Here is a 25,000-nt window from a genome sequence, read left to right on the forward strand (position 1 = left end):
CCTTCAGTTGTTCATTAGAAAATACTTTAAATTTTGCTGGAAAACTTGTGTTTAGGTTTTTTGAAATTACTTCTAATGATGAGAAACCACTACTAGTTGAAGCACCATGTACAACATTGAAAAGTTTACATATTTCTCTTAAGGATGAATTAAACGCACTTCTTAATAAAGATAGCATCACAAAATTGTCCAAATCTACTGATCAATTCAAATGACTTAAGCAAGAGTTTTTGTTGTACCAAAATACAGGCAAAAGAACAGAAAATCTTTAAAAATATACAAAACGGTTCTCTCTATAAAGCCCACATCAACAGATGTCAGACACATTGATTCAAGCTGCACTAATTTCTGCACAAAAATCAGATCACGATTATCTGATGAATCATTAAAAACTATAGTTTTCTTTAAAATTTTTCACAATAAAAACAAGTCATTATAAATTTAAATTTTGAAATATAAACATGTTAGAACACTTTGTTTACATAACTTTTTTAATAAACAATGCAAGATAAAGTTACATAAGTTTTATTATTTAACAAGAAAAACCACATTTAACCGCAGTTTTTTTTTAATTAAAACTAAAACCGCGGTTTTTTATAAATGTGGTTTTTTGGAAACCATAGTATATATATATATATATATATATATATATATATATATATATATATATATATATATATTATATATATATATATATACATATATATATATACATATATAATATATATACATATATATATATATATATGTATAAAAATTATTTGTATATATATATATATATATATATATATATATATATATATATATATATATATATATATATATATATATATATATATATATATATATATATATGTATATTTATATATAGTGGTGTATAATTAAAGTTGCAAAAAAAAACAAGGGTCCTGGGCTGTGAATTTCAGAAATTTTTTTTTTGAAATCTTAATTTCAAGAATTTCTTTTTGAAATAACCTAGCAAAGTTCACCTTTTATAAATTTTTTTTGTTCGGACAAGATTTTGTTCTTGATTATAGTGTCTACTATAATCAAGTTGTCAATATTGTTTGTTTGTTGGGTTTATTCATGATCAACAAAATTTACAAGTTATTGACAAAGAGTGGCACACCAGGCTACCCTGTAATGAAAATATAGATTTTAGATTTCAGATAAAGTTAAGGGGCCAAAAGGAAAGAAAGTTCATATTTAAAATTGTTGTTTTTTTCTGCACAGTTTCGTACAAGATGTGTATTTAGTTGTTTTGTGTGTCTACGCGGCCGTAGACTGCGCTTTAAAGTCTCGGTGTTTCGTTGAAGCTGATGGACTGAAAAGTTATTTTTGTCAATTTTGCTGATGATTTTATATTGTTCAATAAGATCTCCTCTTTTTAAAAAAGCTATGAAAGCATTAACGGTCAATGCAGTTGTTAAGGTGCCCAAAAGATCCTTCAGTTGTTCATTAGAAAATACTTTAAATTTTGCTGGAAAACTTGTGTTTAGGTTTTTTGAAATTACTTCTAATGATGAGAAACCACTACTAGTTGAAGCACCATGTACAACATTGAAAAGTTTACATATTTCTCTTAAGGATGAATTAAACGCACTTCTTAATAAAGATAGCATCACAAAATTGTCCAAATCTACTGATCAATTCAAATGACTTAAGCAAGAGTTTTTGTTGTACCAAAATACAGGCAAAAGAACAGAAAATCTTTAAAAAATATACAAAACGGTTCTCTCTATAAAGCCCACATCAACAGATGTCAGACACATTGATTCAAGCTGCACTAATTTCTGCACAAAAATCAGATCACGATTATCTGATGAATCATTAAAAACTATAGTTTTCTTTAAAATTTTTCACAATAAAAACAAGTCATTATAAATTTAAATTTTGAAATATAAACATGTTAGAACACTTTGTTTACATAACTTTTTTAATAAACAATGCAAGATAAAGTTACATAAGTTTTATTATTTAACAAGAAAAACCACATTTAACCGCAGTTTTTTTTTAATTAAAACTAAAACCGCGGTTTTTTATAAATGTGGTTTTTTGGAAACCATAGTATATATATATATATATATATATATATATATATATATATATATATATATATATATATATATATATATATATATATATATATATATATATATATATATATATATATATATATATATATATATATATATATATATATATATATACATACATATATACATATATACATATATACATATATACATATATATATATATATATATATATATATATATATATATATATATATATATATATATATATATATATATATATATATCTATATATATACATATATATACATATATATATATATATATATATATATATATATATATATATATATATATATATATATATATATATATATATATATATATATATATATATATATATATATATATATATATATATATATTTATATATTTTGTTGCGTTTAGAAACACAGAAGGAAAAAAGTGATTCTTATGCCAACATATACATCACTTTTAATTACTTTTGACTTTCATCCAACATTTGCGTGTTGGACGAAAGTCAAAACCATTAATTTAATTACAAATTAATCGTTTTTTAAAAAAACCACAAAAACGCAAATTTAATTGACCAGAATGTTTTTAAAAACATTCTGAATGTTTTTAAAAACATTCTGAATGTTTTTAAAAACATTCTTGAATGTTTTTAAAACATTCTGAATGTTTTTAAAACATTTTGAATGTTTTTAACAATATAAACAATATTTTTATTTTTATTTTTTTTAATAAAATGTTTTTATTTTTATTTTTTTTAATAAAATGTTTTTATTTTTATTTTTTTTACTGTAAATCATGCGCGGAGTGTTGCTACATCGACTATCTTATAGCCTGACTAGCAAGGGAGTGCTGCTACATCGACTGACAAATAGCCTGACTCGCAAGGGAGTGCTGCTATATTGACTGACAAATAGCCTGACTCGCAACGGAGTGCTGCTACATCGACTGAGGGTTTGGTTGGGGCGGGCAGTCTATCAATTAATAATAAAAAGAATTCCGGTCTTGCATTTTAATTTTTACTTTTTGTCAACAAAATATGGAAAAAACTTTTGGACAACATATAAGAGTTACATATATATATTAGGGCCCTGCGAATCACTATTTTTAGTTTCGAATCGAATCACATTCGAAGCAGCCCTTGATTCGCAAATCGAATTGAATCACGATTCCAATAAGCATTTTAAGGAAATCTAAGTTTAACTAAAACATTGATATCCTCAAAATGATGATTTGATTTAAGATTCGACTCAATTTGTAAATCAACACCTGATTAGATTCGGATTTGATTTGATACTATAAAAGGTGATTCGCAGGGCCCTTATATATATATATATATATATATATATATATATATATATATATATATATATATATATATATATATATATATATATATATATATATATATATATATATATATATATATGTATATATGTATATACATATTTATACATAGTGGCGTATCTAGAATTTTTTTAAGCATATCGGTCTAAAAATCCTGTCTATGTTTAGAGGATCTTTTTTTTTTTTTAAGAACACAAATGTAAAAGATTTAAATATAATATACCTTCCCCTAGTATTCCACGTTTTTCTAAATAAAAATATAAATAATTAACCAAAATAATGTTACATTTATTACAACATGAGAGCGAATAAAGCATGTAATTTTCATTTACATGTTTTATTTGCTAACTAATATAAAAAATTAAATAAAATTCATTTCTTTATTGCTTCTCCCATAAGTACCCTTTGTGGGTACTCACGAGAGAAGCATTAATTATAATATTTCTCATATTAACAGTTTTTTTAAAAAGGTAATGTTTTTATTTTAAAATCTAAAATGCTTTTCATATTTTAATCCAATCAAAACGCGCGTTTTACGTTTTAATCCAATTGTAGCATATTCCATATTTCATCCACATGAATTCGAATTAAGCATTCTGATTGACTTAAAATACATAATCTGTTTTAAAAGTTGTTTCTCATAAATATATATATATATATATATATATATATATATATATATATATATATATATATATATATATATATATATATATATATATATATATATATGTATATATATATAATAATAATAATAATAATAATAATTTTTATAAATAGGTTGGCTATGTAAACAAAACAACTCAGTTTGCAATAACACATTCACGTGTAGCTTATAGTCCAACAAGACTTATTGTCTATCTTATACCTTTTAATGTTGTGTCAAATGTAAAGAACAGTGAAGCTGCTTCATTTGTTTATGATTCTTATGCGTATATTGAAATGTAAGTATTTATTGAATAAAAGTTCATTTTGTTCAAAGTGCATAGATTATTCCATACCCAAGTTGAATATATATTATAACCTTAACCCTTTAATATTTAATTAATAAGCTTTTAAATTTAATATAAACCTAACCCTGACGATTTTGGCGAGTTAATGACCAAGTTGTGTGCTAAGGCAGAAACTCAAAGGCAATAAACAACTAACTGTTTAATGGTAGTTTTAAAATTTTAATCAGAAAAAGGTCAAAAAGCAAATAATATATCTTATACAGATTGAAAGAGTCAATTAAACGAGAAGAAGAACATAGAAAACAAGATGATTATGATCTTGTTTGTAATCTTTCAAGTGAACTACAGCTACCACCAAATAATAATGTATCGAGAACTTATCAAATAAGAGCAAAGCAACATCATGCACAAAAAATGGATAGCTTAACAAACAAGAAGAATATATCATATAAATTGGATGAAGAAAATGACACTGTTAACAAAACATTTGCCAGTACTCAAAAACATGCAACTTTAGTTGTCAAAGTTGTAAATGAAAGTTTAATAAGAAAAGATATCTTAAAACTAGCCAAGAATCTAGCTAAAAACAAAGACCATAACAATGTATTTATTCAACCTGATTTAACCTGTGCAGAGTTCAGTGCAAGGAAAGAACTCACAAAAAGAAAGAATTTAAACAAAGAAATACCACGAGAGAACCATGAGAGAACAACAAATTTACTGGCACTCACTACTTTGATATCAGAGGTACTGAGGTTAAGAAAATTAAAATTGTCCAATAACAATGCATTGCCACCCGGTTTCTGTTCATGCGAATATCCTACAATTAAACACTATAAAAAATAATTCAGTGATGCATTTATCATGTTGCTCCCCAGCAGAATTACCAGGTGATATTAAATCCTAAATCATTCCATCTCCAATATCAAATCATCTTAAACTCTCTCTCTAGTAATACTTTATAATAAACTAACTTCAGAGGAAAAAATGATGCTAGCAAAATATACTCCAAGCATATCATCACTGATGCAAACCAACATGTCAACATGATTAACAAAATACTTAAACTATCCAATAATCTTTATATCTACATTAACATTACTACATTGTTCAAATGTTTTTGCAATTGGTGCTGACAAGTCAAACTTGCCATATAGAAAGTTAAAAAAAAAAAAAATACTTGAAAACCTAAACAAACAAAACCAAATCGATTCTGAGATCTATCAGTGTTACAGAACATCATATGGTTTAAGCAGTTCTAAAAACTTCATTTGCTTTTATCAATATCGGTTACATCATAGGGACAGAAGTGGCAGAGGAGGCGGTATTGCTATCTACATCAAAGATAGTATCTAGCTGAAGAGACAAATGTTGCTCAACTTAACTCGTCTGAAATTAAATAAATATGGTGTGTGATCGAAATCGGGATGGATCTAATTCTCATTAGTTGTATTTTTACACTCACAACTCCAATGATGACTACTTAGTCTGTGTTTTAGCTTCCAAATCAACAGCAAAATTGTTCTTCAAAAACTAGGCTGCTTGTTAATGCTTCTTTATAGAGATTTCAATTTTAAAGAAACATCTTACAAATCTATCGAAGAAGAAATTACTGAAGCAAGCATTGCTCACAAGCACCCAACCAATCTAAAATTCCAAAAATGTCATCTTACCCAACTGGTTTTTTTCTCCAGCATATCGCCAATTTTGGGACGTCCCTTTTAGTAGCACGCTTGATCTAATAATCTCAGACAAACTAGACCACTCCATTGAAATCACTAAAGCAGATCAACTAGGTGATACACCCAAAGGTCAAGCACATGCCATGGTACATGGACTCTTTGCTCTTAATGGGCATGACACAACAACTACCTCAATGTAAAAACAATTTATCTGAAGCAAAGCTGATTACAACACTTTATCAACCTGATTGGATAACAACTTTCAATAGAGGCTCTGTGCATAAAAATTTCCAGATTCTAGTTAAAAACTACAACGAAGCAGTCAATAAATTCATTTCAACAACAACTTCACTATTTTATAAAAATCAACTATTTTGGATTACGCCAGAAGTAATTAAAACTATCAAAGCTCTGGAGTTAAGTATATTGCAAAACATATGAGGCACTTCGAGCAAAACATAAACTTGCTTGCTAAGCAATAATGAAGACCTTTAATAAGGCAGTAACTGACCACAAGAAGAAAGTTGTCAAAAATACAAAATCTTACCCAAAGTATTTGCATGCTTATGTCAGAAGTAAACTAAGAGTCAAAGATCCTCTTCGTTCACTTAAAGCACACAATGGTACCATTACAACGGATATAAACATAATCTGCTCCACCCTCAATAAGTATTTTCAGTCTGTATTATTGATAATTCATCATTTAAATAAATCATATAAATTTTATTATTATTACGACATTATTGTGGTTAACATGAATTAATTTGGTTACTAAATATATCAAACTGAAACTCATATAATAATTAAAGTAATCTTACAAAATGTGAAAGTTTTCTTTTCTCTGAAAATTAGCTCTGATCGTTTTTTCAGTATTCAATTTTTTATTTTTTTTTAGTTTTAAAGTTTCTGTTGATTTCTAAAATATTGTTGCTAATGAAAAACTTTTATATTTTATATAGATTAATTTATTTTAAAATATTAATGTTTTAGTAATTGTTTTAAATAAGTTAATGATAGCATAATTAGTCCAAAAAATAAATGTTTAATAATAATTTAACTATTTAATTTTTAAATTAAATTTAATAATCATCAAAATGTAAATAATGACACTGATTAACAATTATTAATTGCCTAAGATGAAATAATCTGTTCTGTTATAAAGTAACATGTTAATGTTTTCCTAATTATTTCTGACCTACTAATTATAAAACTGAACTCAGAATATTATACTTCACTTAAAAGAAAAATTTATAAAGATTTAAGAAAAAACAAACAAAACCCATTAAGTACTATTTGATTATTAGTTTAATTTAACATGTGTAAAAAAAAAACACAAAATACATGCTTATTTCAACTAAGCATTGAAAAGTCTTAATTGAGGTATTTAAATGATATTTAACAATTTGTTAAACATATCAGCACATACAAAACTATAATTTAAACAAGTCAGCACATACAAAACTATTATTTAATGTTTGTTTATAAATTTATTTTAAAATAAAAGTTAAAATAAATTAATTTACTCCCAATGCGGCTGCAAGCAACCACTGTTAAGTTGGGAGTTACTAGTAAATAAAGAATAAAGTTATAGAGCAAGGAAATGGTTGATATAAGACGTTTGAAATTTTGAAGACTTTTGAAATTGAAGGTTGAATGAGGAAAACATGAAGATGGGAGAGAGTTCCAAAGGGTTGTGGAAAAAAAGTGTGAGGAAAAAAGCTAATTGAATAAAAGCTTTTGGAGCATGCAGGGACAGATACAGTAAAAGAATGAGGCTTTGAAAAATGACGAGTCAAGCGAGAAGGAGTTTTGGTTGATGGAACTAGAGATAAAAGCTCCTTTGAGCAGCGGCCATGATAGTATTTGTAGAAAATAGAAAAAGATGCAACTTTACAATAATGGAAAGAGGTTCAAGTTTAGAAGATAGACCGGGTCCAACAATGTTTACAATTTGTTTTTGGACTTTGTCTAGAAGAGAAAGAGCATCATTAGAAGAACCAGCCCAAATATGATAACAGTGTTCCATACAGGGACAAATAAGAGATTTGTAGAGGTAGAGAATGGAATCAGGAGAGAAAAAATGGCAAGCACGATAAAGAGAAGCAACCTTAGCAGATGCTAATTTAGCAATTGGTTGTATATATGGTTTCCATGAAAGGTTAGTAGTAAATGATAATCCAAGAAGATTTAAAGAAGAGGACTCAGTAAGAGGGTTGCCATTCATCAATATAGGAATGTTGACAGTATTGTGATAGTTGTTTGCTGAGATTTTTTAGTGTTAAAATTTATAAGCCACTGTGAGTCCCAATCAGTTACAGCAGTGAGATCAGATTCAAAATTGGCTGCCTGTTCTAAGCAGTCAAAAAGAGAAGACTTTTTGTCGAGGCAGGAGTATAGAGTTGAGTTATCAGCAAAAAGAGCTAGTTTAAATATAAGGTTTTTGGGAAGATCATTAATCTAGATAAGAAAAAAAATAGGACTAAGGAGCCTTGAGGTACCCCAGAAGTTACTGGAAATAAAGAAGAGTGTTGGCCTTCAAGGATGACTTTGAAGAAGCAGTTAGAAAGAGATGATTTGATAAATCTCAAAAACTTTCCCAGATACACCATATAAAACAAGCTTATGGAAAAGACCAACATGTCAAACTTTGTTGAAAGCCTTAAATATGTCAAGAGCAATAGCCTTAGCCTCTCCGCCTCCATCTAATGCACGTTAAAATCTTTCAGTTACAATTACATCAGTTAGCAAGTTAACCGTAGAGCGAGAGGATAGAAAACCGTATTGATTGTCTGACAGGAAGTTATTTGACTTAAGATGGGATGTGAGAAATTCGGAAAAATTTTTTAAAAAGCCTATACAAATATTTTGTAAACAAATAATGGTATAGATTAGTGATCTTATTAGTGATTAAATTAAGTTTGAAATAGAATCATGTAAGGAACAAAAAAATTAATTTCTAGGAAAATATAAGTTTAACCATTATTTGTTTTTTCTTCTTTTGATTTTTATATATTAGTAAAGATTTTTACAAAGTTAAAGGATTACAAAGTTAAAAGATTGCACATTAGAAAGATTTTTAGAAAGTTACAGGATTGTATCATAGTCACAGCAATTGTTCTAATGCAGTTTACACATGGTCATGCACAGAAGTCTATCTGTTGACTAGCTTCGCATCCCTTCTTCATCTATTAGGCTGTTGTAGATGTATTTATAATACATTGTTTCCAGTTTAGGATTCTAAACGTTGGATTTTCTTGACTCAATGCATGGGTTTTGCTTGTGTCTCTGTTTATGACTAGGCAACTCATTCTATTATCTCCTAATGAGGGTACAGCTCTAAATCTTAGTTTTGTGGTTCTGAGGTCAGCTGGTTGTCAGTTTTCCAGAACTCTGTGGTAGCTCTCAGAGAGGCTGATTTCATCAACATCTGTAATGTATCAGGGTACTAACAATGTCATGTTGTGCATGGATGTTGGCCTTGTTTGTGCTTTTGTTGTGCATTATTGAGGCCACACTTGGAGTCCTTTGCTATGGCTTAGGCTTTATTAATAGTTATGAGGCTGTTGCAAGCACTATTAAATCATGTACTGAGTATTACCTTTGTTTTGAGTCAAGTTCTTCAACAAATCCAACATTGACTAGTATCAAAAAATGCATTCTCATTGTTTAATTAAGTTTCATCCTCTTACTGCAACTGTTCCTAAGTGTTTCTAAAATTCTTTTTTGTCTAGTTTTTTTCCTTGAACAGGTCTTCCTTGAATCAGGTCTTTGAAATTCACTCCCTTCATCTTGTTTTCCTGATTCATATGATTTGCAATCTTATAAGTCTTTTGTTAATTGTTATCTTACTTTATAAACTTTATCTTTTCTTTCAGTAACATCCAACTCTAATAGTGGTTGCTTGCAGCCTTGATAAAAGTGATGTTTAAAAAAAATAAAAATAAAAACATTTCAGAGAAAAGAATTTTCTTGGTCTTAGCATTGCATTGTGGTTTACTTTTAAAAATTAATTTTTTTTTCAGATTACTAAAAAAATTATAGTTTTTTTTTAGTAAACTGAAAGAAATAAAAATTATTTTTACAAGCAAAAACTTCTTCTCTTTTATATTTACATCAACTATCTTTATTTATATTGATGAAAATCTGACTTATCACATAAAATTTGCTAAGTCAGATTTTCAGAAAATCGGAATTATCACATAAAAAATTTGATTAGTAAAATATCAAAAAGCGTAAAAATTTCGTATAAAGCAAGAAGTTTTCTAAACAAGCACACTTTACTTAAACTATATAATTCACTCATCCATTGTTGCATAAACTATGCAAACATTGCTTGAGGAAGTACTAATAGAAATAAACTTGAACCTTTTTATTGGCAGCAGCAACATACTACACGTGTATTATATTTCTTAATGAATAATGATAAACTTTGACTTCTCAAGAGTTTAGTTATCTCGCATTCAAACAAAAACTTAAAAAAGTTGTTTTTTATTAGATAATATATCTATTTTTTTAAACTTCTTTCAAAATTTTACAATTTATGAATTGTTATTTTACACTTTTTGTTATTATAAAACTGCATTAGGCATCTTTATATTTATAACAGAATTTTTTTTAAATTTTGTTTATGTTTTTAATTCTAAAGTATTTTTTTTATCTACTATTATAATAGCTTAAAAGCTTGCGTTCTTATTATTGATCATGTAAATTTTTATTATTTTACTGTATTTTATATTTTATAAGGGATTGCTTTTTTTTAAATGTAATAAAAGAACAAAACTTCACACGCTTCACTTTTTTATTTAAATGAAACATACAACTATTTCGTAGTAGGGCAAACAATAATTTTGTACTATTAATTTTAGTCTATTATTATTATCATTTTTAAATGCTAACATTCCATGACATAGGACTAGGGTGACCAGACACCCTGTTTTTCCTGGGTTATTCTGATTATAGGTAAGCTGTACCAGGGTCTTAAAAAAGTGTCATCATGACAGTCAGTTGTTTGGGTTTTGAAACTAATTATTTTAATTAAAAAAAAGTTAAAAAATTATTTTTTAATTTTGAATTACCAACACTTTAGTTACCATTAGTTATCGTATAGACTAATCAACAAATTGATTTGACTGCATCAACAAATAGTTTCTTTTGATAAAAAAGGTTCTTTCGATAAATTTTTGATAAAAAAGGCTTTGTCTAACGTCAAAGCCCGCTATTCTCAGGTCATGAAATCTCCTAGCTCATCTCAAAAATTAGGCTCTTGTGACATTTGGAGAATCTTTAATACTATTAATAATATAGTCAAATCTTTAATTCCACCTCTCTTGTATAGTTCAGACTTTGTCACCTCATCTAAAGACAAAGCTGAATTGTTTGCTAAAAACTTTTCATCAATATCATCTCTTGGTTCCACTAGTTGCGTTCTACCTGATATTACCAACAAACAGGTTGATCCATTGCTTGACATAGATCACTCTAGCTTCTGTATCTAAAGTAATTTCCTGCCTAGACTTTTCCACAGCTGGACAACATACCTGTTATTGTCTTGCAGAAGTGTTCTCCAGAGCTGTTGTCGATACTCTTAAAACTATTCAACAAGTGCTTATCAGAGTCTTGTTTTCCAGCCTGCTGGAAAGCCGCATCTGTTATCCCTATCTTCAAAAATTCTGGAGAGCAATCTGATTCGTCTAACTAGCGTCCCATTAGTCTTCTTCCTATCATAAGCAAGGTTTTTGAGTCTTTAATTAACAAACACTTAATTTTTCATCTTGAATCTAATAACTTACTTTCTGACAATCAATTTGGATTTCGATCTTCTCATTCTACAGCTGATTTGCTAACAGTAATAACCGATAGATTTTATTTTGCATTAGATAAAGGTGGAGAGGTTACAGCAATTGCTTTTGACATTTCTAAAGCTTTTGATAAAGTTTAGCATGCTGGTCTTCTCCATTAGCTTTCGGCTTATGGTGTGTAACTGGTAACACCTTTAAGATTATTAAATCCTTCCTTTCCAATCGTTGTATCTTCCTTCCAATCATTGTATATTTCTTTCCAATCGTTGTAAAAGTTGTCCTTAATGGACAGCACTCTTCTTCTTATTCTGTAACTTTAGCTGTTTTTCAAGGTTCTATCATTGGCCCTATACTCTTTTTAGTTTACATTAAGCTCTTGCAGCCAACTTCCAACCATTATCACATCATCGTAATGTTGCTTCTCTTTCTTTTTTCTACAAATACTATAATGGGCATTGCTCTAAAGAGCTAGCATCTCTTGTGCCATCTACTTAAATTCGTTCTCGTGTTACTTGTCATTCAATTAAGTCTCATCCTTTTTCTGTGTCTGTTCCTAAGTGCTCCAAAAACTCTTATTCGTCTAGTTTTTTTCCACAAACATCAGTTCTTTGGAATTCGCTTCCTTCATTTTGCTTTCTTGATTCATATAATTTGCATTCCTTTAAGTCGTTCGTCAATCGTTATCTTGCTCTACAATCTTCATTTTTTCTCTTCTAGTAACTTCCAACTTTAAATAGTGGTTGCTTGCAGCCTTGTTGGAAGCCAAGATGTTTAAATAAAAATAAAAAAAAACAATTTATGCATATTTTTATAATCTTTAAACTGTTCGTCATTAACAAGAGGCTATTACTATTTACTATTTCTTCCTTTTAAAGTAAACTTGAAATTTTTTATCGTTAAAATTTATTGTTTTTTTTAGTAGTTTTTAACAATCAGTTTTTTTAAAAAAACAGCCTTCACTTTGTCCGGATATGAAGTTTTAAGAAAATTTATATTTAGCCCTCTTTAGTCTAGTTTTGGGACTTTCAGAGATCACCAACTAATTTAGGCAGTCTTAGCCGGAGTTTTCCCCCTTTCTTATTATTCCTATTTTTGTGTCCTGGTTTTGTCTTTTTAAAATATGGTCACCCTACCTAAGATGACTTCTATTTGAGGAAGCTACTTTTGTAATTTGTGTGTCACTACCAGAAAATCAGTTGGATCTCCAGACTTAAAAGGCTCTTATTTTCTTTACAGTTCATAAGTTTGCAAAAAAATCAACTTTAAAATCAGTTATTAAAATACAAACAACTAAAAAATTAACCTGATATGCATACCACTAATTAACCAGATGGATACACATACCACTAATTACAACTTACCTGTGTTAAAATGAACAGGTGAATTGTATGTGGAAAATATGGAAAGGTATGCTTATCCATCTGACATCTGATTTACTGGATGAGCTAGATATAAAATTTAAGTTTTACAGTTTTGATGCAAACCTGGCTCATTATTAATAGAAAATAAAAGTTTGTTATATTTTGGACTATCAGAACAAATCAATTAGAGGTGTATAAATCATATGGAATTCCTATTGCAACAATTTAAGCTTCAGAGTTTACATTTACAAATCTGAAAAAACAAAAAAAATACAAAAATAACATGAAACTAATGTTTGTTTGCAAACCAAAGATTTTATTGTGGTAAAAAGTTTCTTGAAAGATGTAATTTTTTTTTAATGTTTTTCAAGCTCTTATTTGTTCATATTCTTAACGGGTGATGCAGAAGTTATCGGACAAATCCTAATTTCATTATTTGAGCATAATAATTAGTTTTTGTGGTTTTATGCGTAGGCATAAACATTCTATAAAATATAAACTTTATTATTTGAAACACAATTATTTAAAATGAGGTTAAATGCAGCTGAACGAGAATCTTTTTGAAAGCGACTAAAAATGTTTTTTGTAAATAAACCTAATATTAAAAAAAAAAAAATCGTAAATCATTTTGAAAAGGAAGGATTTGCTCAAAGTACAATATATGATAACCTAAAAAGACTTGAAACTGTTCAATCGTTTTCTGATAGAAAGCACCCTGGTCATCCGACATCCTGGACTAGTGAAAAGAAAGCCGAATTAACGAGACTTGTCAACAATCGAAAAGGGGTCAGTCAGAGAAAAATAGGTATTAAATTCGGTGTAAATCAATCGACAATTAGTCATCAGTTAAAAAAAATGAATATTAAATATAGAAAACGTAAAAAGACTCCAAAATACACTATAGAACAACAAATAAAGGCAAAGAAAAGAAGCAGGAAACTAGTTAACCAACTCTATAACACAAAATTGCTTCTAGTCATCGATGACGAAAAATACTTTTGTTTTGCAGGGGACAACATGCCTGGAAATTCTGGATACTACACAAACAACAAAAAGACATGCCCAAAAAGTGTTCGTTTTATAGGAAAAGAGAAATTTTCAAAAAAATTATTAATGTGGATAGCCATATCTGACCGTGGTATGTCCGAGCCATAGTTTCGCACTTCCAAGGCTGTAGCGATCAATTCATCAATTTATATTAATGAATGTTTAGAAAAACAACTTCTTCCATTTATTCAAAAGTATCATGGAGACTTTAACTATTTATTTTGGCCAGATTTAGCAAGTTCTCATTATTCTAAAGATTCTCTTAATTGGATGGACCAATTTGTCTATTAGGTTGATAAAGAATCCAATCCCCCAAATGTGCCTCAAGCACAACCAATTGAAAATTTTCGGGGACGTTTGGCACAGAAGGCTTACGAGGGAGATTGGCAAGCTTCAACAGAGCAAGTTTTGATTGATCGCATTAAACTAAAACTACAAGAAATTGATTTAAACGTTTTACAGTCGCATATGAAAGGCGTCAGAGCAAAATTGAGATCAATTGCAGATGGTGGTGTTTTTTCATATAAAAAATAATATATTTTTATTAAAAGATAAATGCTTTATTTAAAAAAATATAATAGTAGTTTGTTTTTTTATTTATAAATAAGTTATTGACGTTTTTATTTTGTCCAATAACTTCCTCATCACCCGTTAGTTTAAATTTTAAATTAAACTTGTCAAACTATGTTCACAATGCGTTTTTGAACCTTGTATAAAAGAGAAAAGGCATCATTACAATACAATGGGCCCAGAAGCCAAAGTTTTGGAAATAGGATCATAACTAATGATTAGGAAATCCTAGAAAACTCATTGAGGACTTTTTAGAAAGATATTTTTTTGCTGGTTATAGGAAAATTTTATTTTTTAATATTAAACTAAATTTGTGGACTGGGTTCAAATTACCATATTTGGTCATTTTTGATAAATTAGTACTTTTTGATAAATACTCAAAGTTAAATTTTTTTTTACATGACAATTAAAAAGTAATTTATTAGATATACTTAAAGAAAAGAAAATTCAAAAATTTAAATAATATGGGGTCTGGTTTCTACTGCTCTATTGATAAGAAGTTTAGTATTTAAAAACAAGTATTCTGTCGAATTTGGATTTAAAATAATGTAAGTATAATAAAATTATAAGGAAAGAGTTCAAATGAATTGAACTTGCAACATATATTTGAAGATAAAAACATATTTTTAAAGATAAAAAGTTATAACAGTAAAAAATGTTAATAACTTTATAGTTATTCATAAATAAGGTTTCAAAACATATCATCAAAATATCTCTTTGGTTTTGAAAATATACGCTCATGAGATCTGCTTGTATGCTCATTTGAACCACAATCTTGGCATAACTTTGGAGGATGCAAATGGATAATTTGGTTTAAAACACAAGGATCTGATCTCTCTAAAAGACGACTCATTACATCTGTAAGTTGTTCTAGATGTGATGTCTTACGAGAGTGAAGTTTTAAATAGTTTCTAATATCTTTGTTGTTTGCTTCAAGATCTTCCTCCGATAAATTGCCAAGGCCATAACCATCATTAAGAGTTATTAAATCAGCTGAATGATGAAGGACTCCATGAAGAGTGTGGTTAATTTGTGCCCATGGCATATTTGTAATAATGTTAAGTGTAGCATTATTGTATAACTCTTGAAATTTGTGTATTTTAATTTTATGCTGATAAGTAACTATACGAAGTATTATACTAATTTGAGAATTCGTAGTAACATGCTGTCTTTGTTCATAGGAGAGCATAGATTATTTATGCTAGAAATTAGTTCTTCAGAAAAAATTTTTTGGCCTTGTGACCCTGTTGTAGATGTCCCTCCCTTCTCACCAGAGTTACAACATATCTAATTGTAGTCCAATGTTTTCCTTTATTTTAGTAATAACCCTGTTATTTGGGTTATGTATTGGTTTACCAAGTGGTCCAGTTTTTGTAATCCAAAGTCTATAATCTATATGACACCGATAAAGTAGTTTTAAAAACCAGGTAGTGCTATTTATATATGAATGTGTTATACATATGCTTTTTTGATCAAATTTGGTTTGTGGTTTTTTAATAAGTCCTTTTCGTGTGGCAAAATCTCCAGTTTTCATTGGAATAATACCATCCTTATTAACTAGCTTTTTGTGCAGCATCCAAGTTTCTTCTGATGATCGATCAATATGTTACTGAATTTGACTTAACAGTTTTGTGAGCTTTAACAAATTGTGTGAATAAATCTATTTCTGTGATGTATTTTACATTTTTATTTTCCTCCATTACATTTATTTTTTATTTTACTTTACTTCTGCTGAATCAAACACAAAATCATATTAAATAACCAAATAAAAAATATAAAAAATTTTCATATTTGTAACCAAAAATAAAATATTCACATATTTTAAGAAAAAAATAATAATCACTATTCAACTTTTTTAAATCATGTAAATAAAAAAAAATGCTAACTTTCCTCAGTTCTCCTTAAAATATTTGAAAAGAAGAAATGTTAAATATTAAAAAAAATGTATGACACAGTAGAGGCAAGTTAGCACTTTTAAAAAAACCTAAGATTTAATCTGATTTTTTGTAAAAAACAACAACATAAATATATAATATAAGTGCATAATTAAGTTTTAAAAGCTTTGAAGAAAAAAAAATTAAAAAAAACAATATATTTTTAATTTATTTATTTAAAAAAATATACTATATCAACATAAAAACTTTTACATAAGTGGTTTATCAATTTTCATGTTGGTAAGTTCATTTTGAATGGAAACTAACCGAATTTACTAAACTTTTATAGATACACAAAAAAATTGAAAATTCATCAACATCAAAATTGCATATCATCACTTAGAAATTAGCTAGAAACATAATTTTTTTATTATTTATCCACAAATTTATCAGACTTTCTGAATAAACAATTTTTATAGACTTTCTCAAAGAAATATTTTTTCTCTATTTCCACCTCTGGGCCCACTGCGCATTAAAAGACACGCCCCAGATATGGCAACAGTATTCCATACAAGGATGGATTTGAGATTTATGGAGATATATCAACTGACTTATCAAGTACATCACCATTCATAAATATAGAAAGATCTAACTTATTGCGATAACGATTGGCTAAAAAAAATTGAGTTTTATCTGTATTGAAACCAGCCACTGTGAGCCCCATGGTGTAGCAGAAGTGAGATTCTTTTCAAGCTCAAATGCCTCTTCCAAGCAATCAGAGAGTGTTGGTTTCTTATCACGACAAGAATAAATGGTAGTATCATCAGCAAGTAATGCTGATGATACTACCTTAGATGTGAGAATATCTGGAAGATCGTTAATGTAAACTAAAAAGAGTATAGGGTCAAGGATAGAACCTTAAGGAACCCCTGAAGTTACAGAATGAGAAGAAGAGTGCTGTCCATCAAGGACAACTTTTATACTACAATTGGAAAGGAAGGATTCAATAATCTTAAAGGTGTTACTAGTTACACACCATAAAACCTATCGGTTATTACTGTTAGCAAATCAGCTGTTGAACGAGAAGATTGAAATCCATATTGATGATCAGAAAGTAAGTTATTAGATTCAAGATGAGAAATTAAGTGTTTGTTAATTAAAGATTCAAAAACCTTGCTTATGATAGGGAAAGGACTAATGGGACGGTAGTTAGACGAATCAGATCGCTCTCCAGAATTTTTGAAGATAGGGATAACAGATGCCGCTTTCCAGCAGGCTGGAAAACAAGACTCTGATAAGCACTTGTTAAATAGTTTTGAAAGTATAGACGTTAGTTCCGGAGAACACTTCAGTAAGACTATAACAAGTATGTTGTCTGGGCCACAAGCTGTAGAAGAGTCTAAGCAGGAAATCACTTTAGATACAGAAGCTGAAGCGATACAAATGTCAAGCAATGGATCAACCTGTTTGTTAGGTAGAGTCTAATTTTTGTGATGAAATATAAGACTTCATGATCTGAGAATAGTGGGCTTTGGCGTTAGACAAAATCTTTTTAAAATGGTTTCTAGCAGTAATAAACAGACATCTGTTTCGTGGAGAATTATTTTGCTCATAGATATGGAAGTAAAAGTTTCGATTGGCAATCGCAGCTGCACAATGCAAGGAAAACCATGGAGGAGATTGAGGCTTGACCTGGAATTGTCGAGAGAAAATAAAATTTTCCTTGCCAGCCTGAATCCAGAAGTTATCTAAGAAGCACATTTGTCGACAGGAAGATGAAAGATTTGCTACCGAAGCGCCTTCATGAAGAAAATCACAGAAAGAATCCCCGTCAGCTTTAAGGTAGTTGTAAGAGGTACAATGATAGGGGGATTCAGATGATGAAGAATGAGATTTAGTTTTAGAGAGATCAAACTGTGATCAGAAACATCTAAGGATGAATGTGGAGAGACTGAGCACTGACTAGGATCAGGAACAAGACATTAGTCGAGTAGAGAAGGTAAATGATTCAGGTTGTCTGGAAAGCGATATGGAAAGTTGACTATTTGAGTTAGGGATTGAAAAAAGCAAAAGTTGTGGGCTTTAATGCCTGCAGAGTCACTGACACTAGAGCCAAGCCATTCAGTGTGATGAGCATTAAAGTCACCAACAACAATGTTTTGGTGTTTCCCTACAATTGGGTGAATTCTTATGACATAGTTTCCTAACAAATGGGTAAATTCCTACAAATGTAAATGCCCAGGCCAAGCATGAGACTATTAGAGTCTTTACAAATTAAAGGAAGATAACCATCAACACTAAGATCACAAGATGAGACAGCTGAACTCCAATTAGTCTCACAAAGAGCAAGTAGGTCTGGTGAACTTTGCAAGAGATAAGACTCAACAGAAGAAAAGTTACTTCAAAGACCACGAATATTAGTGAATGATTTAGATGGTTTAGAGAACTTAGTGATGACGATGATTTTTTGTGTTTTATAGTTTTTGGTACTTTATTTATTTTTAACTTTGTTAAAGAACTTGACTCAATGCATAGATAGTACTCAGTACACTGTTTAATACCCGAAGCAATTGCCTCATTACTATTAATACACCCTACACTGTAACAAAGGGCTCCATATGTGGCCTCCGCAATGCACACCAAAAGCACAAACAGGGACACTATCCATGCATAACATGGCACTGTTAATACTTTGATTATTTTCAGCTGTTAATGGAATCAGCCTCTCTGAGAGCTACCACAGAGTTCGGGAAACCTGATTACCAACTGGCCTCACAACCATAAAACTGAGTTTTAGAGCTGTACCCTCATTAGGAGATAATAGAATGAATTGCCTAGTCATAAAAACAGAGACATAAGCAAAACCCATGCATTGAGTCAAGAAGGTCCAGCATTAAACATCCTAAACTGGAAAACAATGTCATAAAAATACATCTGCGCCAGCCTAATATATGATTGAAATAAGTCCCATGCTCAGAAGCAAAGCATTTCCAACCTTCTTGTTGACCTTTCTCAAAGCATAAGGTGTCTAGATAGCTTTCAAATTATTGTAAGGAGCCTGGAACCTGGAACCCAAAAAATTTTTTTGAGAACAGTGGAACATAGCAAATTGCAATTTACAAACTTGTGTCTTTCATCTGCAGTGCATCTTATTGGCTCAAGGTATTACTGATATTTTTGGTCATATAAAGAGTGGGGATGAAGATAGCAACTGCTAAAAACTTGTCTCATGGCAGGCGCCAAGTTAATTGAACTTAAAATCTTGTATTTCTACTCGAAGGAAGCAGAAGGCTTGTTTACATACTATTCCATAATCATTCCTAGAAAAAAGTTCAGTAGTTGCATTTGTCATAATTGTCTTAGCTTCTTTTGCAACAGCGCGCAAATTGTCTTAGCTTCCTCTGTAACAAAACAAAGACAATCTTTAGATCATCTCTTTTTCCAATTTGCATAAATTTTTCTCATCATCAAGTTTCTTGCAGATTTCAGGCAACCTTTTCTTTAGTTTTCATAAAGACACCTTCTTAGACCTTTGGTTTCTCACCAGTAAGAGCAGCCATATAATAAGATACATATACTTCATATATTTGCCTCCCACACATTATCCACAACATTGCAACTTTTAAAATATCTGTAAAAATTTGAACTGCTCCATCAACTTCGCCTGTATTGCTTGCAGTTGGATCACAACATATACCTATGATCTGCTCTTTACATCTATAATATTCTAAGAAATTGTTCTCTTGTTCTGCTTGGTCAACTCCCTTTAAGGGGAACATTTAAACTCCATTTAAGGGGAGCAAACTCCCTTTAGGAACATTGAACAACACCTAAAAAATGGTTTTCCATAGAGTTGTCATCTGAGGAGCTCACTGAGACTGCAAGCTGCTCAATTTGAATAATATTAAATCTTGGGATAATCTGTTCAAAAAGTTTAGTATGAAAATAAAGTAAAATCTGCCGGCATTTAAGATAATTGATGATTGAAATCTCTCAAAATCTCCTTCATGTTCTATGTATTTAAACTTCTTTCTATGAAGTGTGTTTCAAGATAAAGGTATATTATCTATTTCTGCACCTCCAGCCTTAAAAACTTCTCTTAAAATTTCCAAATAAAGTTGTACAACAACATTAAACCTTGTTGATGGAATTGTAGTACATTCAATGAGTTTGTCAACATTCACTGCCAGATTTATCACAACTTCAGACTTGTACCTAGGTGATACTCAATTGATAATATTTTTCTACCTGTTTATAATTATTTACTTTCAGCAAAAAAGTTTTAGTTTTTAAAAATAACAACTTTTCCGACTGTTACCCTGGAAATCTTCTTTTTCCCTGATTTTAGAGTCCTCATATGACTTTTCTTCCTCACTACTGAATTTAAGCTCTTCTGTAGTGGAGTCATGTGACACAAAAACTTTTAATTTTTTCTGTCTCTCTAATTCTTAATTTTTAACTTATCTACCTTATTTTTTCTCTAATTTTCATCCAGGTTTCTCCTTCTGTAGCCTCCATCAAACTTTGTTTTTTCATTAGGGTGGTTCAAAAAACAGCATTTTTGAAAAATATCTGCATTTTACACTTTAATGTGTTTTACATGATAAAATAACACTGAATTTAGAAGTTTTTGGAATAAAAAATATTTTTAGAGATGGCTCAAGACCCTTGAATATTAAATAGGTTCCTAATATTAATAAAAAAAAATATTTGGGTTTATAGAATGTTCTATTTGGATTTATAGAATTCCCTATAAAATGGGAATCAGTTGAGAGCACATCTCACAGTGGTTTAAATGGTGGACATGAGTAAAGTATTTAACATTTTGAAATTAGAATTAAACTTAATTTTTGTATACTTAAATGGCATGCAGATTTAAGTTAAAAAAAATGTTAAAGTTTTTTTCTTTTTAAAAAGTTACAGCAATACAAAGTTGAACAATTTGAAAGAAAAAAAACAATTTAAAACTTAACAGAGTTTTTGAGTATACTCGAAAAAAAGTGATGAAAAAAAAAAGATTGATCTAAAACTTGAAAAATTATTATTTAACAATAATAAAAACATAAAAATACATTTTTCTTGCTAATAATGATAGTATTTCAGGAAGAAATTAGATAATTTTCATAAATAGTGATATAAAAACTGTGAATATTTGCACATGATTTTGCTTTAGTTTTTAAATATTTCAGTCATTATCTCTAAAACCGCTAAAGGCGCCATACTAAACCTTATATGATTCCAAACTACAAAATAAAAACTTTTATTTGCTGCAATGCTTAAGTTGGTCCTATCAGCGGTTTTTGAAGAAAATGAGTTTTAAAGTTGCCATCTTGAGGTTGAAACCTAAGGATTAAATTTTATAATTTATTTAGAAACAAAAAGATTGTTTAAGATATCATTGTCTAATGCACTTCTGCACATACATGAGCATTTAGAATGCCCTCAATCTAAACAGTTTTTGCAAAACAGACGCCCTTTGTTCCGTTCTTAACTAATGGGTCATTCCCAAAGTCTTTTGAAGCAATCTTCTATGTTGACCAATTGATTAATATTTCTTGAGTTTTTCCCTGAAGTATCTGAAACGCTTTTTATTACCTTCCATTCCAAATTTTCCTTCCAAATATTTTTCTTCACTCCAAGATTTCAAACTGATAGGATCTTTGATTTCTATCAACTCCAGGCTATGAGCAAAAATTTTGTGCAGCGTTTAAGTTATTCTTACCCAGTAAAATTCTTATAAAAGCAAGATGTTTAGCTCCTGACACATTTGTTTGTATAGGTCAATATTAATTTTTTTGCCAGATGACATTGCTCTCAGAATTGTGGAAAGAAGCACGCCATACTTTTCAACTAGTTTGCGGTCTGTTTGACTTGATATGTGATCTGTAATTACCTTTCTCAATACAGTATTATTTTAAGGTTTTCTGGCAACTTTTCCAGTTGTTGTAATCCCCCATGTCCAGTGGATTCTGCAAAATCCCATTTTATTCCTGTTTTACCTTGGATAGTTTCTTGTAGTTTTGCTTTTCCTTCATTCAGCAATGTTGTGCTTTTGTTTAACTTTGATTCCTTCCAAGTTAAGATCATGAGGACAACTACCTTCATAAAATGATCAAAGCTCCTGAGCAAACCATGTAAAACCTGAATGGACCTAACATTCGAACATGCAATCAAACTTGTAGTTTGAACATGTCGAATGTCGTAATCCTTTTTTTTTCAAAATGGTTTTCTTTTACTAAGTCAAGAAATATTTGTTGCATGGACATCTCTGTTTATGATGAAACCATCTTGAACTATTTGTATATTTTCACATATATTTGCATATATATATATATATATATATATATATATATATATATATATATATATATATATATATATATATATATATATATGTTTGGTTAACTTATTTTAGAGATAAAAATGTTATTACATCTGTAACTAGCGTCAGGAATGATAATTTTGCTTCAACAGCAGATTCAGAAAACATTACTTTAATAATTTACTTTAACGAAAAATTAATGAAGTACAAAGAACATTCATTTTCAGCTAGTGGAATGGTGTTTAATTTGACTGCACAATGGTTTCTTGAAACAAATAAATTTAAGTTTGTTGTAAGTAGTTTGCATAACTTGTTAGATAAAAATAATACTTTATAATAATAAATTATAATAAAAGTATATTAATAATTAATAGTAACAATAAAAATTAAAATAATTATTTAGAGTTATTTGAAAATAATGCACTTGAAAAATATTGTATCACTTTAAAAGTATTGTAAGTGAAATGACCTTGTTATTTCAAAAATTTTTGAAATAACAAGGTCAATTCAACGATAAAAATAACAGTTGACCTCCAAGGTAAGGCAATAATGATGCATAATACGAATCAAATTTTTGCTTAGAACTAGTCTAAAATACCATGTCAGAGACATCACAATTGAATCAGTGTTTTTTAAAAGGGTTGAATCAGTGCTTTTTAAAATTTAGCAAAATCTGTTTTTTTAATAGTTAGTATTCTTTGATTCTTCTTCTTTTTAAACTTTGTTTGAATTTTATCTTCTTATACAAATAAAGCTAATAGTTGACTTTTAATCTGAGAAAAAAAAAGTCAACTATTAGCTACAGTTGTTGCTGTCTAGTTTTACATTGTTGTTGGTTTTTTTTAAATATAATAAATAGTTTTGTCATGGAGGGTCATGATATTCCCAGTCCGAGAAAAAAGAAAGAAAGCGAATACAAGCATAAGAAGATTAAACAAGCTCATTTAATGAAACTATTATACATTAATCACAAGGAAAATGATGTTCCATTAAAGTAAACTGAGTTTACTTGCAGGTAAAGTTCAATTTTTCAATACATCTAGATCATTTTGAATGAATGTTTACATTAAATGTTGAATATTTCAAAATATTATATTATAGCATAACTCAAAGTACCTGGGTCAGGTATTTTATTTGGCTTATACCTAGCTTATACCTTACTTATATCTAATATTCCTTCCCTAATACTAAGCAAATACTTAGACTTAGTTTGTCTAGGTGTTTACTGTGAAAGAAATAGTAGATGAATTGGAGTATCAAACATTACATCAAAAGTCTTGTGTTTCTACAGAAATTACAGGTAAAAATACTCTAAAAGAAAGAAAGATTCACTTTTTTACTGGTAACCTACTTTATTTTGTATTTGACCATAATAAAAAAGCCTCCATCAAGGCATTCCCCAAAATAAATGATTTGGTCGGTCATACTTCTTTTATGGCTAAACATACTGATGCTGTAACACAGGTGAACAGTTAGGCTTACCCAAGTGGCAAGGTTACAACTAAAAAAGGTAGTGGAAAAAAAGGTGAAGGTAAATGACCTTACCAAATTAAAAAAAATTTTTCTGAAGAATTTCATGAGATTTATAACAAGCTGTACTCTTGGTTAGCTACTAAATAAAAAACTGAAGATCTCTCTATAGTGACTGAGGAAGAATTGGAATAAAAAGCTTGGACTTTCGCCCTTTAAAAATTTTTTTTTTTTAAAAAGGCAAATTTTTTGAAATTTCAAACATCAATTTTTAATTAACTAAAAGTTATATAAATTATCAAAGTGCATTAAGATGTTAATTTTGCATGCATATTTAAGAAAATTATTACAAATCCTGTATATTTATTAGAAAAAGATATAAAGTTTTTTTTATTTTTTTCAAAAATGGGTTTTGAACAAAGATACCCTTTTAAAAAACATTGGTTCAATTGTCCTATACTTTAAAGAATGCTTTCATCTGAGTAAAATACTTTAAAGAATAATATC

The 25,000-nt window shown here is 29.1% G+C and overlaps 1 protein-coding gene across 2 annotated transcripts in view; it reads left to right on the forward strand.

Moving 5' to 3' along the window:
• LOC101234658 (uncharacterized) overlaps positions 1-25,000 on the forward strand; it is a 119,733-nt gene that overhangs the window by 48,109 nt on the left and 46,624 nt on the right. For both annotated transcript variants that reach the window (XM_065798252.1, XM_065798253.1), the window contains exons 4-5: positions 4,197-4,360; positions 23,117-23,315. In XM_065798252.1, the coding sequence (XP_065654324.1) occupies positions 4,197-4,360; positions 23,117-23,315 (363 nt within the window). The remainder of the gene's footprint in view (positions 1-4,196; positions 4,361-23,116; positions 23,316-25,000) is intronic.

Source organism: Hydra vulgaris, chromosome 05 (genome assembly GCF_038396675.1).
Source record: "Hydra vulgaris chromosome 05, alternate assembly HydraT2T_AEP".
Classification (NCBI taxonomy): domain Eukaryota; kingdom Metazoa; phylum Cnidaria; class Hydrozoa; order Anthoathecata; family Hydridae; genus Hydra; species Hydra vulgaris.